This window comes from Gadus macrocephalus, chromosome 17 (genome assembly GCF_031168955.1).
Source record: "Gadus macrocephalus chromosome 17, ASM3116895v1".
Taxonomy (NCBI): domain Eukaryota; kingdom Metazoa; phylum Chordata; class Actinopteri; order Gadiformes; family Gadidae; genus Gadus; species Gadus macrocephalus.
The window spans coordinates 14290546-14307280 of record NC_082398.1 but is presented as its reverse complement, the minus strand read 5'-3'; the positions used below and the strand labels follow the sequence as shown (position 1 = coordinate 14307280).

The 16735-nt window shown below is 48.2% G+C and overlaps 1 protein-coding gene across 1 annotated transcript in view; it reads left to right on the top strand.

Annotated features, from left to right (window-relative positions):
* Positions 1–16735, top strand: part of hecw2a (HECT, C2 and WW domain containing E3 ubiquitin protein ligase 2a) — a 47041-nt gene that overhangs the window by 16490 nt on the left and 13816 nt on the right. Inside the window, exons 14-21 of the mRNA XM_060035912.1 lie at positions 815–939; positions 11084–11269; positions 12132–12266; positions 13325–13427; positions 13666–13762; positions 15242–15325; positions 15986–16074; positions 16635–16735. The exon at positions 16635–16735 is cut by the window's right edge and continues 20 nt beyond it. Coding sequence (XP_059891895.1) covers positions 815–939; positions 11084–11269; positions 12132–12266; positions 13325–13427; positions 13666–13762; positions 15242–15325; positions 15986–16074; positions 16635–16735 — 920 coding nt within the window. The remainder of the gene's footprint in view (positions 1–814; positions 940–11083; positions 11270–12131; positions 12267–13324; positions 13428–13665; positions 13763–15241; positions 15326–15985; positions 16075–16634) is intronic.

Below are 16735 nucleotides of genomic sequence, written 5' to 3'. Positions count from 1 at the left end.
TTCTGTCAGGTTTGAGGAAATTGATTTGCTAAAATGATTCTGACATTCTTGCAAGAGTTCTGGCATCCTTTGGTAATAGCTTCATTGTTTAATGCAACTATTGTCACTTCGGACAAAAGTTAACTTAATAAATGTAATGTAATGTCAAATCGTGTGTGTGTGTGTGTGTGTTCCCATGTCTGTGCGTTCCCATTTTGTTATCCTATGTGTGTGTTTTTCAATGCGTGTCTGTTTGTACTGTGTGTGTGAAATGTGTGTGCCTGTACGCGTACGTGTGTGTGTGTGTGTGTGATCTCATGTCTGTGTGATCCTCTGTGTGTGTGTTATCTCATGGTCTCATCCTGTTTGTGTGTGTGTGTGTGTGTGTGTGTGTGTGTGTGTGTGTGTGTGTGTGTGTGTGTGTGTGTGTGTGTGTGTGTGTGTGAGTGTGTGTTCTCATCCTGTGTGTGTGTTTGTTCTCTCATTTTCCCATCCTGTGTGTGTGTGTGTGTGTGTGTGTGTGTGTGTGTGTGTGTGTGTGTGTGTGTGTGTGTTTGTGTGTATGTGTGTGTGTGTTCTCTCATGTGCTCATCCTGTTCGTGTGTGTGTTCTCTCATGTGCTCATCCTGTGTTTGTGTGTTTCTGTTCTCATCCTGTGTGTGTGTGTGTGTTTGTGTGTGTTCTCTTCCTGTTTGTTTTTGTGTGTGTGTTCTCATCCTCTGTGTTTGTGTGTGTGTGTGTGTGTGTGTGTGTGTGTGTGTGTGTGTGTGTGTGTGTGTGTGTGTGTGTGTGTGTGTGTGTGTGTGTGTGTGTGTGTGTGTGTGTGTGTGTGTAGAGTATCGCAGAGAGAGCGTGGTGGGCCACTCCAGCGGCCGCTCCCGTCTGTCCCTGCTGCTCCAGTCCCCCAGCGCCAAGTTCCTCTGCAGCCCCGACTTCTTCACCGTGCTGCACTCCAACCCTGTGAGTCTGACCTCTGACCTCTCCCTCCAACCCTGTGAGCCTGACCTCTGACCTCTCACTCCAACCCTGTGAGTCTGACCTCTGACCTCTCTCTCCAACCCTGTGAGTCTGACCACTGACCTCTCACTCCAACCTCTGACCTCTCACTCCAACCCTGTGAGTCTGACCTCTCACTCCAACCTCTGACCTATCACTCCAACCCTGTGAGTCTGACCTCTGACCTCTCACTCCAACCCTGTGAGCCTGACCTCTGACCTCTCACTCCAACCCTGTGAGTCTGACCTCTGACCTCTCACTCCAACCCTGTGAGCCTGACCTCTGACCTCTCACTCAAACCCTGTGAGTCTGACCTCTCCCTCCAACCCTGTGAGTCTGACCTCTGACCTCTCACTCCAACCTCTGACCTCTCACTCCAACCCTGTGAGTCTGACCTCTGACCTCTCACTCCAACCCTGTGAGCCTGACCTCTGACCTCTCACTCCAACCCTGTGAGTCTGACCTCTGACCTCTCACTCCAACCCTGTGAGCCTGACCTCTGACCTCTCACTCAAACCCTGTGAGTCTGACCTCTGACCTCTCCCTCCAACCCTGTGAGTCTGACCTCTGACCTCTCTCTCCAACCTCTGACCTCTCACTCCAACCCTGTGAGTCTGACCTCTCCCTCCAACCTCTGACCTCTCACTCCAACCCTGTGAGTCTGACCTCTCACTCCAACCCTGTGAGTCTGACCTCTGACCTCTCACTCCAACCCTGTGAGCCTGACCTCTGACCTCTCACTCAAACCCTGTGAGTCTGACCTCTGACCTCTCACTCCAACCCTGTGAGTCTGACCTCTGACCTCTCTCTCCAACCTCTGACCTCTCACTCCAACCCTGTGAGTCTGACCTCTCCCTCCAACCTCTGACCTCTCACTCCAACCCTGTGAGTCTGACCTCTGACTCCAACCCTGTGAGTCTGACCTCTGACCTCTCCCTCCAACCCTGTGAGTCTGACCTCTGACCTCTCACTCCAACCCTGTGAGTCTGACCTCTGACCTCTCACTCCAACCCTGTGAGCCTGACCTCTGACCTCTCACTCCAAACCTGTGAGTCTGACCTCTCACTCCAACCCTGTGAGTCTGACCTCTGACCTCCACTCCAACCCTGTGAGTCTGACCTCTGACCTCTCACTCAACCCTCTGAGTCTGACCTCTCACTCCAACCCTGTGAGTCTGACCTCTGACCTCTCACTCAACCCTCTGAGTCTGACCTCTGACCTCTCACTCCAACCCTGTGAGTCTGACCTCTCACTCCAACTTTGTGAGTCTGACCTCTGGCCTCTCACTCCAACCTCTCACTCCAACCCTGTGAGTCAGACCTCTCACTCCAACCCTGTGAGCCTGACCTCTGACCTCTCACTCCAACCCTGTGAGTCTGACCTCTCACTCCAACCCTGTGAGCCTGACCTCTGACTCCAACCCTGTGAGTCTGACCTCCGACCTCTCACTACAACCCTGTGAGGCTGACCTCTCACTCCAACCCTGTGAGTCTGACCTCTGACCTCTCACTCCAACCCTGTGAGTCTGACCTCTGACCTCTCACTCCAACCCTGTGAGTCTGACCTCTGACCTCTCACTCCAACCCTGTGAGTCTCTGACCTTTGACTTCTCCCTCCAACCCTGTGAGTCTGACCTCTGACCTCTCACTCCAACCCTGTGAGTCTGACCTCTCACTCCAACCCTGTGAGTCTGACCTCTGACTCCAACCCTGTGAGTTTGACCTCTGACCTCTCACTCCAACCCTGTGAGTCTGACCTCTGAGCTCTCACTCCAACCCTGTGAGTCTGACCTCTGACCTCTCACTCCAACCCTGTGAGTCTGACCTCTGACCTCTCACTCCAGCCCTGTGAGTCTCTGACCTTTGAGCTCTCAGCCCCAGGCCCCCATCTCCATGGGATTGATTTGTTACATCACTGTTTTTCAAACTGTGGGTAGCGATCCATAACTGGGATTGTGGATTGCGGATTGTGGGAAGGTCCCTCAAAACATGTTTTATTGTTTTAGCCTAAAAAATATAAAGGCTATGACTGCCTTCAATCCCTCCATCCTTATGTTTGGTAGAGTGTAAACACTTTATTATGTGTACATTGAGAAATGTTAATGCTTACTTTTTTAAATTGTAATGTCAGGTTTATAGAACATAGATAATGCAGTTTAGATCTGTCAGGTATGGTTCGGGCAGGGTCTGGTTTAAACATGGAAGTAGAACCAGTGGGCTGTTGACTGAGGAGTGAACCTCGTGTTTCATCCTAAGTGTAATAAAAAACACACCAAAACTAAACCCTAACCCTCATCACACTGATTCATTAATAGCATTAATGTAGCCAAAAAAGTTTCCTCCAACCACACGCTTCTCGCATGGAATCCAATTTGAGGTTTTACAATGAGCCAGATGAAACAATAGCAGTGGTATATATCACACTGCCTGACACCTATTTTGGGTCTTGCAGTACGCGAGGCTGCGAAGATATGTGTTGTTTCTCTGCGTGCCAACATTTTCCCCCCGCACGGTAACCTAGCAACACTATTTTCTGGAACACACTTGATAGGCTGTCCTAATTCTGCAGAGTCATTGGCTGAATATGTACACATTCCGTCTGGAAACACATCCTAATCCAAACACTGGCTATTAAGAATACTTCCAAACCCTTCAACTGGTTGTTTGAGTTTAGAAAGCTGTTTGACGGACTGGCCTGTGATAGTAAATAAAAGATGGATTGCTAAAACTGGATTTCAACAGGCGGTCCTTTGAGAACCATGTTTAGAAACATCCCCAGGATGTAAACAGTAATAGTTTTGTGACGTTCAAATAAATAGTTGAAAAAAGAGAGCTGTGAGTGGAAGGTTAAAGTGAGTTCTAAGTTAACACCAATCACAAGAATGAGTTCAATCAGGTCGGCTGGTCATCTGGCCATTCTTCCCATCATGCATTGCTTTCAGCAAGCGCCCTACCCTGACCTTAACCACACAAACAAATGCTGAATAACAAACGTAAGCCTCTGTTACATAGTAACTAAAATATTCCTGACCTGAACTTAATATTAAAGGGGGGTAGGTGATCAGCTCTCTCCTGGCTCCACTGAAACATTTGGACCCAATGTCATTGGTCAAAATGAATTCCCTGTACCGTTGACCTCTGCTTTGGGCTTCGACAGATTCAAATAAAAAGATGAAGTTCTGACCTTCACAATAAACCCGCCCACTCCTTCTAATCAACCTCCGCTTTTATGGAGACGTGGCTGAAACATGTTGGAAAATGCTGACTTTTATCGGATAGGCCTTAAACCCTAACCCATGTACATTTACATGTAGGCCATTTAGCAGATGCTTTTATCCAAAGCGACTTACAATAAGTACATCTTTCAGAAGAAGACGAGACATTATATCGATGTCGGTACAGTAAGGATGCTCATAGAACCAACCTCCTCTGTTGTTCCGTTTGAAGAGTGGACATGTCCCTCTCTGATGACATCACCCCGCGGTGTTTGATGTGTCCCCCTCTGATGACATCACCCCGCAGTGTTTGATGTGTCCCCCTCTGATGACACAACCCAGTCGCCAAGAAAAAACGTCGACGGTGTACGTTTCCATGAACACTGGAGACGTACTATTACAACGTAAAAACAGCGTGTTATACCTACAGTATCCACGCGTGCCGCTGTGGAGGCGGGTTTCGGGGTTTGGGTTTCACGGCTTTCGCGGCAAATTGTGGACACGATTGTTTAGGGGGGGGGGGGGGGGAGGTAGACTGTTGTTGACCGGGGAGGGGGGGGGGAGACACGTTTGTTGAGGGGGGGACGACGACACGATTGTAGGGGGGGGGGGGGGGGGAACACGTTAGTTGAAGGGGGACGACGACGACGACACGTTTGTTGAGGGGGGGGGAGACACGTTTGTAGGGGGGGGGGCACGCTCGACAACGAGAGTTGGTTTTTATTGAACGCTCGACAACGAGAGTTGGATTTTATTGAACGAGACTTCAACACGGAACAGCTGCACGAAACGATGGTCACGTCACTCTCGGTGACGGTGTCGACAACAATGAACACACGAACAATGTTAATAGAACAACACACAACCACATAACATCCCGAACCCATCAACCCCACTTAATCCTAACAACAAAACAAGTTAACAAAAGCCCCATTTGTCAACTGACAACCCCAATTCCCAGAATCCCCCGCGGCTCCGGAACACGGCGTAGCTAATATTAATCTTTATTATCCGAATGGGAAATGCAATATTTTAGGACAGATACACCATTAAACGCGTTTCTAATGACATTTCTAGCGAGAAATGTACATTTTCCTTACATAATCTTCAGTCAGTGAATGTGTATGATCTTTATTAATCTTTATTATCTGAATGGGAAATGCAATATTTTAGGACCGATTCACCGTTAAACGTGTTTCTAATAACATTTCTAGCGAGAAATATACTTTTTACTTGCATAATCTTCAGTCAGTGATTGTGTCTGATCTTTAGTTTTATAGTTATTAGGATTTGATCGGATCGCTCGCATGTTTCAACGTCAGGTTGTTAGGCTGCTTTCGCTAAACTAGCAGCTCACGTGCTTCCTGCGTTTGTGTTATTAAACTGTTACTTTATGTAACTTTTAATGATATCATCTTGTTAGAAACACGTATATCTGAGAGGCAACCCAGTCGCCAAAAGCATTCGTTGACAGTGTACGTTTCGTGAACACTGGATTACGTCGCATTTCAACATAAAATAGCGTGTTATACACACACACACGCACGCACACACACACACACGCACACGCACGCACAGACACACACAGACACACAGACACAGACACAGACACACACACAGACACACACACACACACACACACACACACACACACACACGCACACGGTGCATTTCGCTGCTAAAACAACAACAACAAAATATTCCCTCAAATATTATTACTAAAGAACCGTTTTCCAAAGAACGAAATGTAAACCAATGCATTCTGAATGGGAGTGTTTCTCCGATTTTTCCATGCTACACAGAACGAAATGTAAACCCATGCAAATAAAGACTTCATGGTCATAATAATTTAAATATCATTAATCTCCGTGTGTTGGGTGGTATTCTATTTTTTTCAACGGGGCTGCATCCAGTCACTTGACCGTCATGCTGCTATGGTGGTTGCTATCGACCGCCCCCTCTAATCCTTACATGGCTCTAAAAACCACGCGGCAAATGAGCTGCCGTAAATTGTGTTGTTTTTGTCGTAAACTGGGGTCCGACGGGTAAAAAATAGACAGATATTCCGAGGTATCCTTAAAAGGCAGCTTGGATGTTTTTATTTTCTGCAGTTTAGACTTCTTCTATAACCTATTTTTGAAAGCAAAACACCAAGTTCATTGATTTAACGAGGCAGGGTTATTTGAAACAATTTATTCAATAAATATTTGTGAGAGGTCATTCCTTCTCCTGAGTTCACTTCCTATTTATGTCTAGTGTACACCCCTACTGTCCAAAAGCATCCCCCCCCCCTCCCCATATGGATTTGGAGAGTTGTTGCCACGTCCCAGTGGTGGAAGTATCATATAATATGAAAGAGGGCATTCAATTATACTACAATGATCAATTAGGAGGCCGAAGCCCTAAAGGAAGTGATACAATAGGTGACTGAGGCGAGAACATTTAAGTAAACTGTACCTTGGGGTCTCTTATATATCAAAGGGGGTTTCAAAGGACGCATACGCTTCAACCTGTGGCTCCAGCCCTACAGGAAATGACTCAGCAAGTGCTCCATCTCGTTGCACCTGCACCCAGCGGCTCGCTTGCAAGATTTTGGCCTGAAGTTCTTCCCAGACCTATACCCTAACAGTCCAACATGCATATCTGAGAATCAGGCCTCTCTTCAATAATGACAAAATGTTATGAGAGAAATACAGATTCACTTTTTGTTATCTCATAAGCGGCGTGGTGCCGGCACCTTTTGACCTTTTGACCCCAGACTTCAAAGACGTGGCCACAGGCCAGCTGTGTCTACACACATTAAGCCACAAATGTACACCTCCATCCCGCAAAAAATGGGGCCTAGAAACTAACCTCTGTCTTATGTACATTGACTGTACTGTTGGAGGTCACGCCCCTTTTCCGGCCTTTTCGAGATAGCTAGGGATGCTAAAATGTTTACACACATTTCCCGGGGCCCCGAGAACGACATATCCAAGATTTGTAGTTCTAGCCCATAGAGAAAAAAAGTTTTCCCAAATGGACTGTCATTTGGACAAAGCCCCTTCAGAAGTGTTGCCTGCGAGACCTAATGGTTCAGAATGTGGTGGAAAAACAGTTTTTGAGATAGGAAGGTCCTACCGCCCTGAAATTTGAATACCATATTCTAGGGCCTAACTGGGACCCCCGCACCGAAACTTGGCCCGGTCGGACCCCGAGTGCAGGAAGGGGGGGCCTGGACTTTCATAATCTTCGCTCGGTGAATGTAAAGGATGTTTGGTCGGATGTTATGACGAAGAATCATAATGTGAATGGGAATATTCTATTAATGTCTTGATATCATCTTTCGTCTCAACACTTCTGCTGCAGCCGCTTAAAGTCTCACTCCGAGAACCTTAAAATATGAATCAATTCATTAGAAGTATGAAAATATCTTCCCGGTCGTGCAACAGGGCAAACAAGGTGTCCTTTGACATCAACGTTTCGAGACGATTGCAACAGTGCCACACATGATCCTATTTGAATATGTTTCGGGGTAGTAATTAGCTGTCGATTTTGGAGGCCTTTATCAATAATGACCAGCTATAGATTTGCTTCCCGATGGAGATTTTTGACAAATTACATGTTAATTAGCATCTACACGTTAAGCTGAGTCCAATGAGATCAAGCTCGCCCTCTTGCTACACCGAGATCATGTCCTAGACCTAGGTGTACCATGTAAAATACATGTTACCATTAGCTAGAGTGTCATGCTTGGTGTCTTTGGACTCAGCTCAACGTGTAGATGCTAAATAACGTGTCATTTGTCAAAAAAATGTATCGGGAAGCAAATCAATAGCTGCTCATTATTGATTAAGGCCTCCAATTTCGACAGCTAATTACTACCATTAAACATGTTCGAATATGCTCATGTGTGGCACCGTTGCAATCGCCTGGAAGTGTAGATGTTGAAGGACACCTTGTTCGTTCTCCTACGCCACCGGGAAGATATTTACATGCTTCTGATTGACTAATGAATTGATTCAGCTATTCCCCCAGAAGTCTGGGGTCAAAAGGTCAAAAGGAGACGGCACCAGCCCCGTTGAAAAAAATAGAATACCACCCAACACACGGAGATTAATTATATTTAAATGATTATGACAATGAAGTCTTTATTTGCATGGGTTTACATTTCGTTCTGTGTTGCATGGAAAAATCGGAGAAACACTCCCATTCAGAATGCATTGGTTTACATTTCGTTCTTTGGAAAACGGTTCTTTAGTAATAATATTTGAGGGAATATTTTGTTGTTGTTGTTTTAGCAGCGAAATGCACCGTGTAAGTGTGTGTGTGTGTGTGTGTGTGTGTGTGTGTGTGTGTGTGTGTGTGTGTGTGTGTGTGTGTGTCTGTGTGTGTCTGTGCGTGCGTGCGTGCGTGTGTGTGTGTGTGTGTGTGTGCGTGCGTGTGTGTGTGTATAACACGCTATTTTATGTTGAAATGCGACGTAATCCAGTGTTCACGAAACGTACACTGTCAACGAATGCTTTTGGCGACTGGGTTGCCTCTCAGATATACGTGTTTCTAACAAGATGATATCATTAAAAGTTACATAAAGTAACAGTTTAATAACACAAACGCAGGAAGCACGTGAGCTGCTAGTTTAGCGAAAGCAGCCTAACAACCTGACGTTGAAACATGCGAGCGATCCGATCAAATCCTAATAACTATAAAACTAAAGATCAGACACAATCACTGACTGAAGATTATGCAAGTAAAAAGTATATTTCTCGCTAGAAATGTTATTAGAAACACGTTTAACGGTGAATCGGTCCTAAAATATTGCATTTCCCATTCAGATAATAAAGATTAATAAAGATCATACACATTCACTGACTGAAGATTATGTAAGGAAAATGTACATTTCTCGCTAGAAATGTCATTAGAAACGCGTTTAATGGTGTCTGTCCTAAAATATTGCATTTCCCATTCGGATAATAAAGATTAATATAAGCTACGCCGTGTTCCGGAGCCGCGGGGGATTCTGGGAATTGGGGTTGTCAGTTGACAAATGGGGCTTTTGTTAACTTGTTTTGTTGTTAGGATTAAGTGGGGTTGATGGGTCCGGGATGTTATGTGGTTGTGTGTTGTTCTATTAACATTGTTCGTGTGTTCATTGTTGTCGACACCGTCACCGAGAGTGACGTGACCATCGTTTCGTGCAGCTGTTCCGTGTTGAAGTCTCGTTCAATAAAAACCAACTCTCGTTGTCGAGCGTTCAATAAAAACCAACTCTCGTTGTCGAGCGTGCCCCCCCCCCCCTACAAACGTGTCTCCCCCCCCTCAACAAACGTGTCGTCGTCGTCGTCCCCCTTCAACTAACGTGTTCCCCCCCCCCCCCCTACAATCGTGTCGTCCCCCCCCCTCAACAAACGTGTCTCCCCCCCCCCTCCCCGGTCAACAACAGTCTACCTCCCCCCCCCCCCCCCCCCCCCCTAAACAATCGTGTCCACAATTTGCCGCGAAAGCCGTGAAACCCAAACCCCGAAACCCGCCTCCACAGCGGCACGCGTGGATACTGTAGGTATAACACGCTGTTTTTACGTTGTAATAGTACGTCTCCAGTGTTCATGGAAACGTACACCGTCAACGTTTTTTCTTGGCGACTGGGTTGGATGACATCACCCCGCGGTGTCTGACGTGTCCCTCTCTGATGATATCAATCTGTTGTTCTGTTTGAATGCCGCTTTCAAAACGCTTGGCGTTTCTGGGCGTTTCGGAGGTTCGGACCTTGAGCTCGGAAGAAAGTGCTTTGAACACTCTGTTGGGTCTGAGTTTTCGATCACGAGCTTCGTGCGGAGGTAAAACTACCCGAGTCCTCTGAGATCAGGTCACAACAATGGCTGCCCATTTCATTGATAGACTAAAGTGAAATTGTAGCAAGCACTAAGAGTTGAATTTAACACCCATTCTAACATTTTTGCATTACGATACATTATAGCTTACAATTATAAACATCACTTGATCAATTCTCGCTCATGTTCAACCATCGCAAGCAGTCCTGATAACTGAATCATCTGATTCAGCAAAGAAGCAGAAGGAGTCCCTGCGGGGATCCATACTTGTTGTTGTTATGAAGTTATGAAGTATTTCGGAAGTAGGGAAGGTTTACGTAAAGACACGTAAGAGCTCCCGAACCTCCGAGCTGTTTCGAAGGTGGCAGATGAGGGGTCCATGAACGCACCATATCCTCTGTTGTTCTGCTTGAAGAGCGTCCCCCTCTGATGACATCACCCTGCGGTCTCTCCTCTGTTGTTCTGCTTGGAGAGCGTCCCTCTCTGATGACATCACCCTGCGGTCTCTCCTCTGTTGTTCTGCTCTAAGAGCGTCCCTCTCTGATGACATCACCCTGCGGTCTCTCCTCTGTTGTTCTGCTTGAAGAGCGTCCCTCTCTGATGACATCACCCTGCGGTCTCTCTGTTGTTCTGCTTGGAGAGCGTCCCTCTCTGATGACATCACCCTGCGGTCTCTCATCTGTTGTTCTGCTTGGAGAGCGTCCCTCTCTGATGACATCACCCTGCGGCCTCCCATCTGTTGTTCTGCTTGGAGAGCGTCCCTCTTTGATGACATCACCCTGCGGTCTCTCCTCTGTTCTGTTTGAAGAGCGTCCCTCTCTGATGACATCACCCTGCGGTCTCTCCTCTGTTCTGTTTGAAGAGCGTCCCTCTCTGATGACATCACCCTGCGGTCTCTCCTCTGTTCTGTTTGAGGAGTGTCCCTCTCTGATGACATCACCCTGCGGTCTCCCCTCTGTTGTTCTGTTTGAAGAGCGTCCCTCTCTGATGACATCACCCTGCGGTCTCTCCTCTGTGGTTCTGCTTGGAGTGCGTCCCTCTCTGATGATGATCACTGTGTCTCCTCTGTTGTTGTGTCCCACAGAGTGCCTACCGCATGTTTACGAGCAACACGTGTCTGAAGCACATGATCAGCAAGGTGCGGCGCGACGCTCACCACTTTGAGCGCTACCAGCACAACCGCGACCTGGTGGCCTTCCTCAACCTGTTCTCCAACAAGCAGCTGGAGCTGCCCCGCGGCTGGGAGATGAAGCACGACCACACCGGGAAGGTAGGGAGAACCCGGGGGAGAGGGAGAGCAGGGAGAGAGAGGGGTAGAGAGACACCAGCGGAGAGCAGGGAGAGAGAGATTAGGGAGAGAGAGGGAGGTTTGGTAATCAAGCACCATCACACCGGGAAGGTAGAGAGACACCGGGGGAGAGCAGGGAGAGAAAGGGCCAGGGGGTAGAGAGACATAGAGACATAGAGACAGGGGAGTGAGAGAGAGAGAGAGAGAGAGAGGGGGAGAAGGTGGTGTGGGGAGGGGAGTCGGGGTGAAGGTTGTGGTGTGTGTGTGTGTGTGGTTGAGTATGTGTCTGGGTGCGGTGGTGTGGTGGTGGTGATGGTGGTGGTGGTGGTGGTGGTGGTGGTGGTGGTGATGGTGGTGGTGGTGAGGTTAATGATGGTGATGGTAATGATGGTGTTGATGATCGTGGTGGTGGTGGTGGTGGTGGTGGTGGTGGTGGTGGTGGTGGTGGTGGTGGTGCTGGGGGTGGTGGTGGTGGTGCTGGGGGTGATGTTGCTGGTGGTGGTGATGGTGGTGGTGGTGGTGGAGGTGGTGGTGGTGGTGGTGGTGGTGGTGGTGATGGTGGTGGTGGTGGTGGTGGTGGTGGTGGTGGTGGTGATGGTGGTGGTGGTGGTGGTGGTGGTGGTGATGGTGGTGGTGGTGGTGGTGGTGATGGTAATGAAGGTGTTGGTGATGGTGGTGGTGGTGCTGGTGGTGGTGGTGATGGTGGGGTTGGTGGTGGTGGTGGTGGTGGTAGTGGTGGTGGTGATGGTGGTGTTGGTGGTGGTGGTGGTGGTGGTGGTGGTGGTGTGTGTGCGGGTGGAGTAGCGTTGACGTCTCCTCCGCCCTCTGCTCTCTCCGTCCGCAGCCCTTCTTCGTGGACCACAACTGTCGCTCCACCACCTTCATCGACCCCCGGCTGCCGCTGCAGAGCTCGCGCTCCACCGGCCTGCTGGCCCACCGCCAACACCTCAGCCGACAGCGCAGCCACAGCGCCGGGGAGGTGAGCCCCCACCCAACACCTCCGTCACCACCACCGCCATCACCTATCAGCCTACCACCACCGCCATCACCTATCAGCCTACCACCACCACCACCACCAGCACCACCACCACCACCAGCACCACCACCACCACCATCACCACCACCATCACCACCACCAGCACCACCACCAGCACCACCACCACCAGCACCACCCCCAGCACCACCACCACCACCACCACCACTACCACCACGACATGGATAAACACACAGCTGTTGATATTGTTCTTGTTGGTTCCTTAAATAGACCTGTATACTCTTTATAGTACTACAGACTCACATAGGGAGATTCATACGTAGTTACAACGTCTGACTCGCCCACACATGCACGCACACACACGCACACATATACACACATGCACACGCACACGCACACACACTCACACACACTCACACACACTTATATTCCAGCCAGCCACATTCTAGCCAGCCGGTTGCCAGCTGCTTGCTAGAGGACCTGCTCTACTTCCTGAAATACTGCTGCCCTGCTGCTGACTGATGCTGTGTGTGTGTGTGTGTGTGTGTGTGTGTGTGTGTGTGTGTGTGTGTGTGTGTGTGTGTGGGTGTGCGTGCGTGCGTGCGTGCGTGCGTGCGTACGTGCGTGTGTGTGTGTTAGTGTGTGTGTGTTAGTGTATTTATTGGTCTATGCAAATATGTTGCATCATATCCAGTTTTGAACAGTTTGTAAAGATTAAGACACTTTGACCCCTGAGCTTAAATGATGCATGGTGTCCCTCAGTGCAGTGACATCATATGATGAGTTGGTGGAAATATAGTCTGGGGGCTGCTTTCTGATTGGGTCTCGATGTAACTCTCTCTCTCTCTCTCTCTCTCTCTCTCTCTCTCTCTCTCTCTCTCTCTCTCTCTCTCTCTCTCTCTCTCTCTCTCTCTCTCTCTCTATATTTGGTGATGTTTTCTGATTGGCTGTTGATTGTCAATATATTCTGCAGGCTGAGCTCTGATTGGTTGGAGGTTCTGATTGGAGCTCTCTCTGGCCTTTATCTTCCTCTGGTTCTGCAGGTGGTGGATGATTCCCGCCAGTCCAACCCACCCATCCTGCCACGCCCCTCCAGCACATTCAGCGGCTCCAGTCGGAACCAGTACCAAGACCTGGTACCTGTGGGTGGGTCACGCACATGCACACACACATGCACATACACACACTTTCACAGTCATGCACACAAAAGCGCACACACGGGCACAGACACGCACACACACGCACAAACACAAATTTGTACACACACTTAGATATGCATGTGCACACACACAAACACACACAAACGCACACACACTCACACACACACACACTCACACACCTGGATTGATTGTTGTGCCTCCTTTCTCTCACCGTCCTTCTTCAGCCTATAATGACAAGATAGTTGCGTTTCTACGGCAACCGAATATCGTTGACATCCTGCAAGAGAGGCAGCCAGAGCTCGCTAGAAACCACTCACTGAAGTATGTCCTTATCTACATATCAATCGATATATATATATATATATATATATATATATATATATATATATATATATATATATGTCTATCTTTCTATATGTCTGTCTGTCTGTCTGTCTGTCTGTCTGTCTGTCCGTCTGTCTGTCTGTCCTTCTCTCTTTTACTCTGAATATGTCTCTCTCTTCTTCTCCCCTCCCGCCCCCTCTCTCCCAATCTCACTCTTCAATCCATCTCTTCCTCTCTCTTTCCCTTACTTTCCCTCTCTATATTTCTCCCACTCTCTTACATTCCATCAAGTTTCTCACCCATACTTCTCTACCCTTTCTCACCCCCTTCTCTCTCTCTCTCTCTCTCTCTCTCTCTCTCTCTCTCTCTCTGACAGGTGGCGGCTCCTGTCTGTTTCTATCCCTCCCTCCTCTCTGCGTCTCTCTCTCCCTCCTATCTGTGTCTATGTCTCTCTCTCCTCTCTCTCTCCCTCCTCTCTGTGTCTATGTCTCTCCCTCCTCTCTCTCCTCTCTGTGTCTATGTCTCTCTCTCCTCTCTCTCTCTCCCTCCTCTCTGTGTCTATGTCTCTCTCTCCTCTCTCTCCTCTCTGTGTCTATGTCTCTCTCTCTCCTCTCTCTCTCTCTCCTCTCTCTCTCTCTCCCTCCTCTCTGTGTCTATGTCTCTTTCTCCTCTCTCCTCTCTGTGTCTATGTCTCTCTCTCTCCTCTCTTTCTCTCCTCTCTGTGTCTATGTCTCTCTCTCCTCTCTCTCCACTCTTTCTCTCCTCTCTGTGTCTATGTCTCTCTCTCCTCTCTCTCTCTCTCTCTCTCTCCTCTCTGTGTCTATGTCTCTCTCTCCTCTCTCTCCTCTCTCTCTCTCTCCTCTCTGTGTCTATGTCTCTCTCCCCTCTCTCTCTCTCCTCTCTGTGTCTATGTCTCTCAGTCAGGGTCGACCTTGCTCTCCACCACCTCCACAATCACCATCATCCTCAATCATCCTCCACGTGGTTAACCTTTGAGCCTCAGAGATGTACTCTGTTAACCCATGCATCTGTGTGTGTGTGTGTGTGTGTGTGTGTGTGTGTGTGTGTGTGTGTGTGTGTGTGTGTGTGTGTGTGTGTGTGTGTGTGTGTGTGTGTGTGTGTGTGTGTGTGTGTGCGTGTTTGTGTGCACTTGTGTGCATGTTAATATGTTTGTGTGTGTGTGCCTGTGTGTGTGTGTATGCATGTTTATATATCTTTGTGTGTGTGTGTGTGTGTGTGTGTGTGTGTGTGTATATGTGTGAATGCATGTCTTTTGTCTTTGTGTGCGTGTGTGTTTGTGTGTATGTGTGAATGCATGTGGTGTGTGTGTGTGTGTGTGTGTGTGTGTGTGTGTGTGTGTGTGTGTGTGTGTGTGTGTGTGTGTGTGTGTGTGTGTGTGTGTGTGTGTGAGTGCGTGTGTGCGTGCGTGCGTGTGTGCCTGCGTGTGCGCGTGTCTGCGTGTGCGCGTGTGTGCAGGGAGAAGGTGCAGTTCATCCGCAGTGAGGGCGTCTCGGGACTGGCGCGTCTCTCGAGCGATGCTGACCTGGTCATGCTGCTGAGGTGAGCGTGTGGGGCCGGGGGTTCCGGCCCACCTCTGTCTGCATCTGAGGGGTGGTTGTACTGCAGTTGTGTTTGTATTGTTTTCCTATTTACTGTCGCTCGGGGCGGCAGTAGCTCAGGAGGCAGGGCGGGTTGGCTGGTGACCACAAGGTTGCTAGTTCGATCCCCAGGGTGACACCTCACCCTGACTGCTCCTGACGAGCTGGCTGTCGACCTGCGTGGTTGAACCGCTGTCGTGTGTGAATGTGTGCAGGAATGGTTGTACGTTTCTTTGGATAAAAGCGAAAAAATTTAAATGTATATGTTAAAATAACCAAACCAGTCGTGCCGGGTGAATGTCTTTCTAAAGCTGTTTGGACCAATATGTAACAAAAACAATATAACACTACTAGAGTGTTCTACATAATAAGTCAAAGCCATGTTGCTTCTAAAGATACTGTATTGAAAAGGAAGTGCAATGCTTTTTGTGTTTTTCTTCCCAATCAATACCATTTTATTAGCTTGATGTGTTATTGTTTCCATTATTTGTTTTATGAAAGTATGTTAATATTCATGTCATCATAGAATTGTTGTGAAATGTTGAATCCATTAGGTAAGGAATTGCACTAATGTCATCCTCAGCCTAAACAAACCATCACTTTATTTGTGTTTCCTCGGCAGCTTGTTCGAAGAGGATGTGATGTCATACGTCCCTCCTCATGCACTGCTTCATCCAGGATACGCCCTCTCCTCTCCTCAGAGCTCCCCTGGTGTGTCTCTAACACACATCTGTACACACATGTATACTTCAGTTGTGTTACATATTCACCATCTAGTTCAGCGATTCCCAAGCCCCGGTCCGTGGAACCGGGTCTTGAAATATTTCCAGAAGAAGTAGTGTCTTTGCAATACTTTTGCGTTCATTCAAGTCTCAGGTGACTTTTCTTGTGTTTCTCTTATAAATGTTATTATTTTCAATGTTGATCACAATGTTGTTCACAAAAATTAAAGCAACAGCAAAGAAATGCTTGAGTGTCAGGCGGGAGCCTGACACTCAAGCATTTCTTTGCTGTAATTTCTTTGCTGTAATTTTTGTGAACATGACACATAAACCATCTTGAAAAACCGCCACATCCTTTGTTATCAAAAGGATGCATCTTAAAATGAAGGCATTCAAATTGACTATCGGTGCTCCAGGTTTTTTTATGAATTGACGGTCCTGATGTGGGAGCCCCTGATGTAGTTGTTCTGCCCCGATCAGAGACGCGTCTCCCTTCACAGCGTGGGGCGCGGTTCAGCCTCTGTCTCCTCTGCTCGTGTTCCCCTGCAGGCACCCAGCGCGCCAACGCCCGCGCCCCTGCCCCCTACAAGAGGGACTTTGAGGCCAAGCTGAGGAACTTCTACAGGAAGCTGGAGACCAAAGGCTACGGC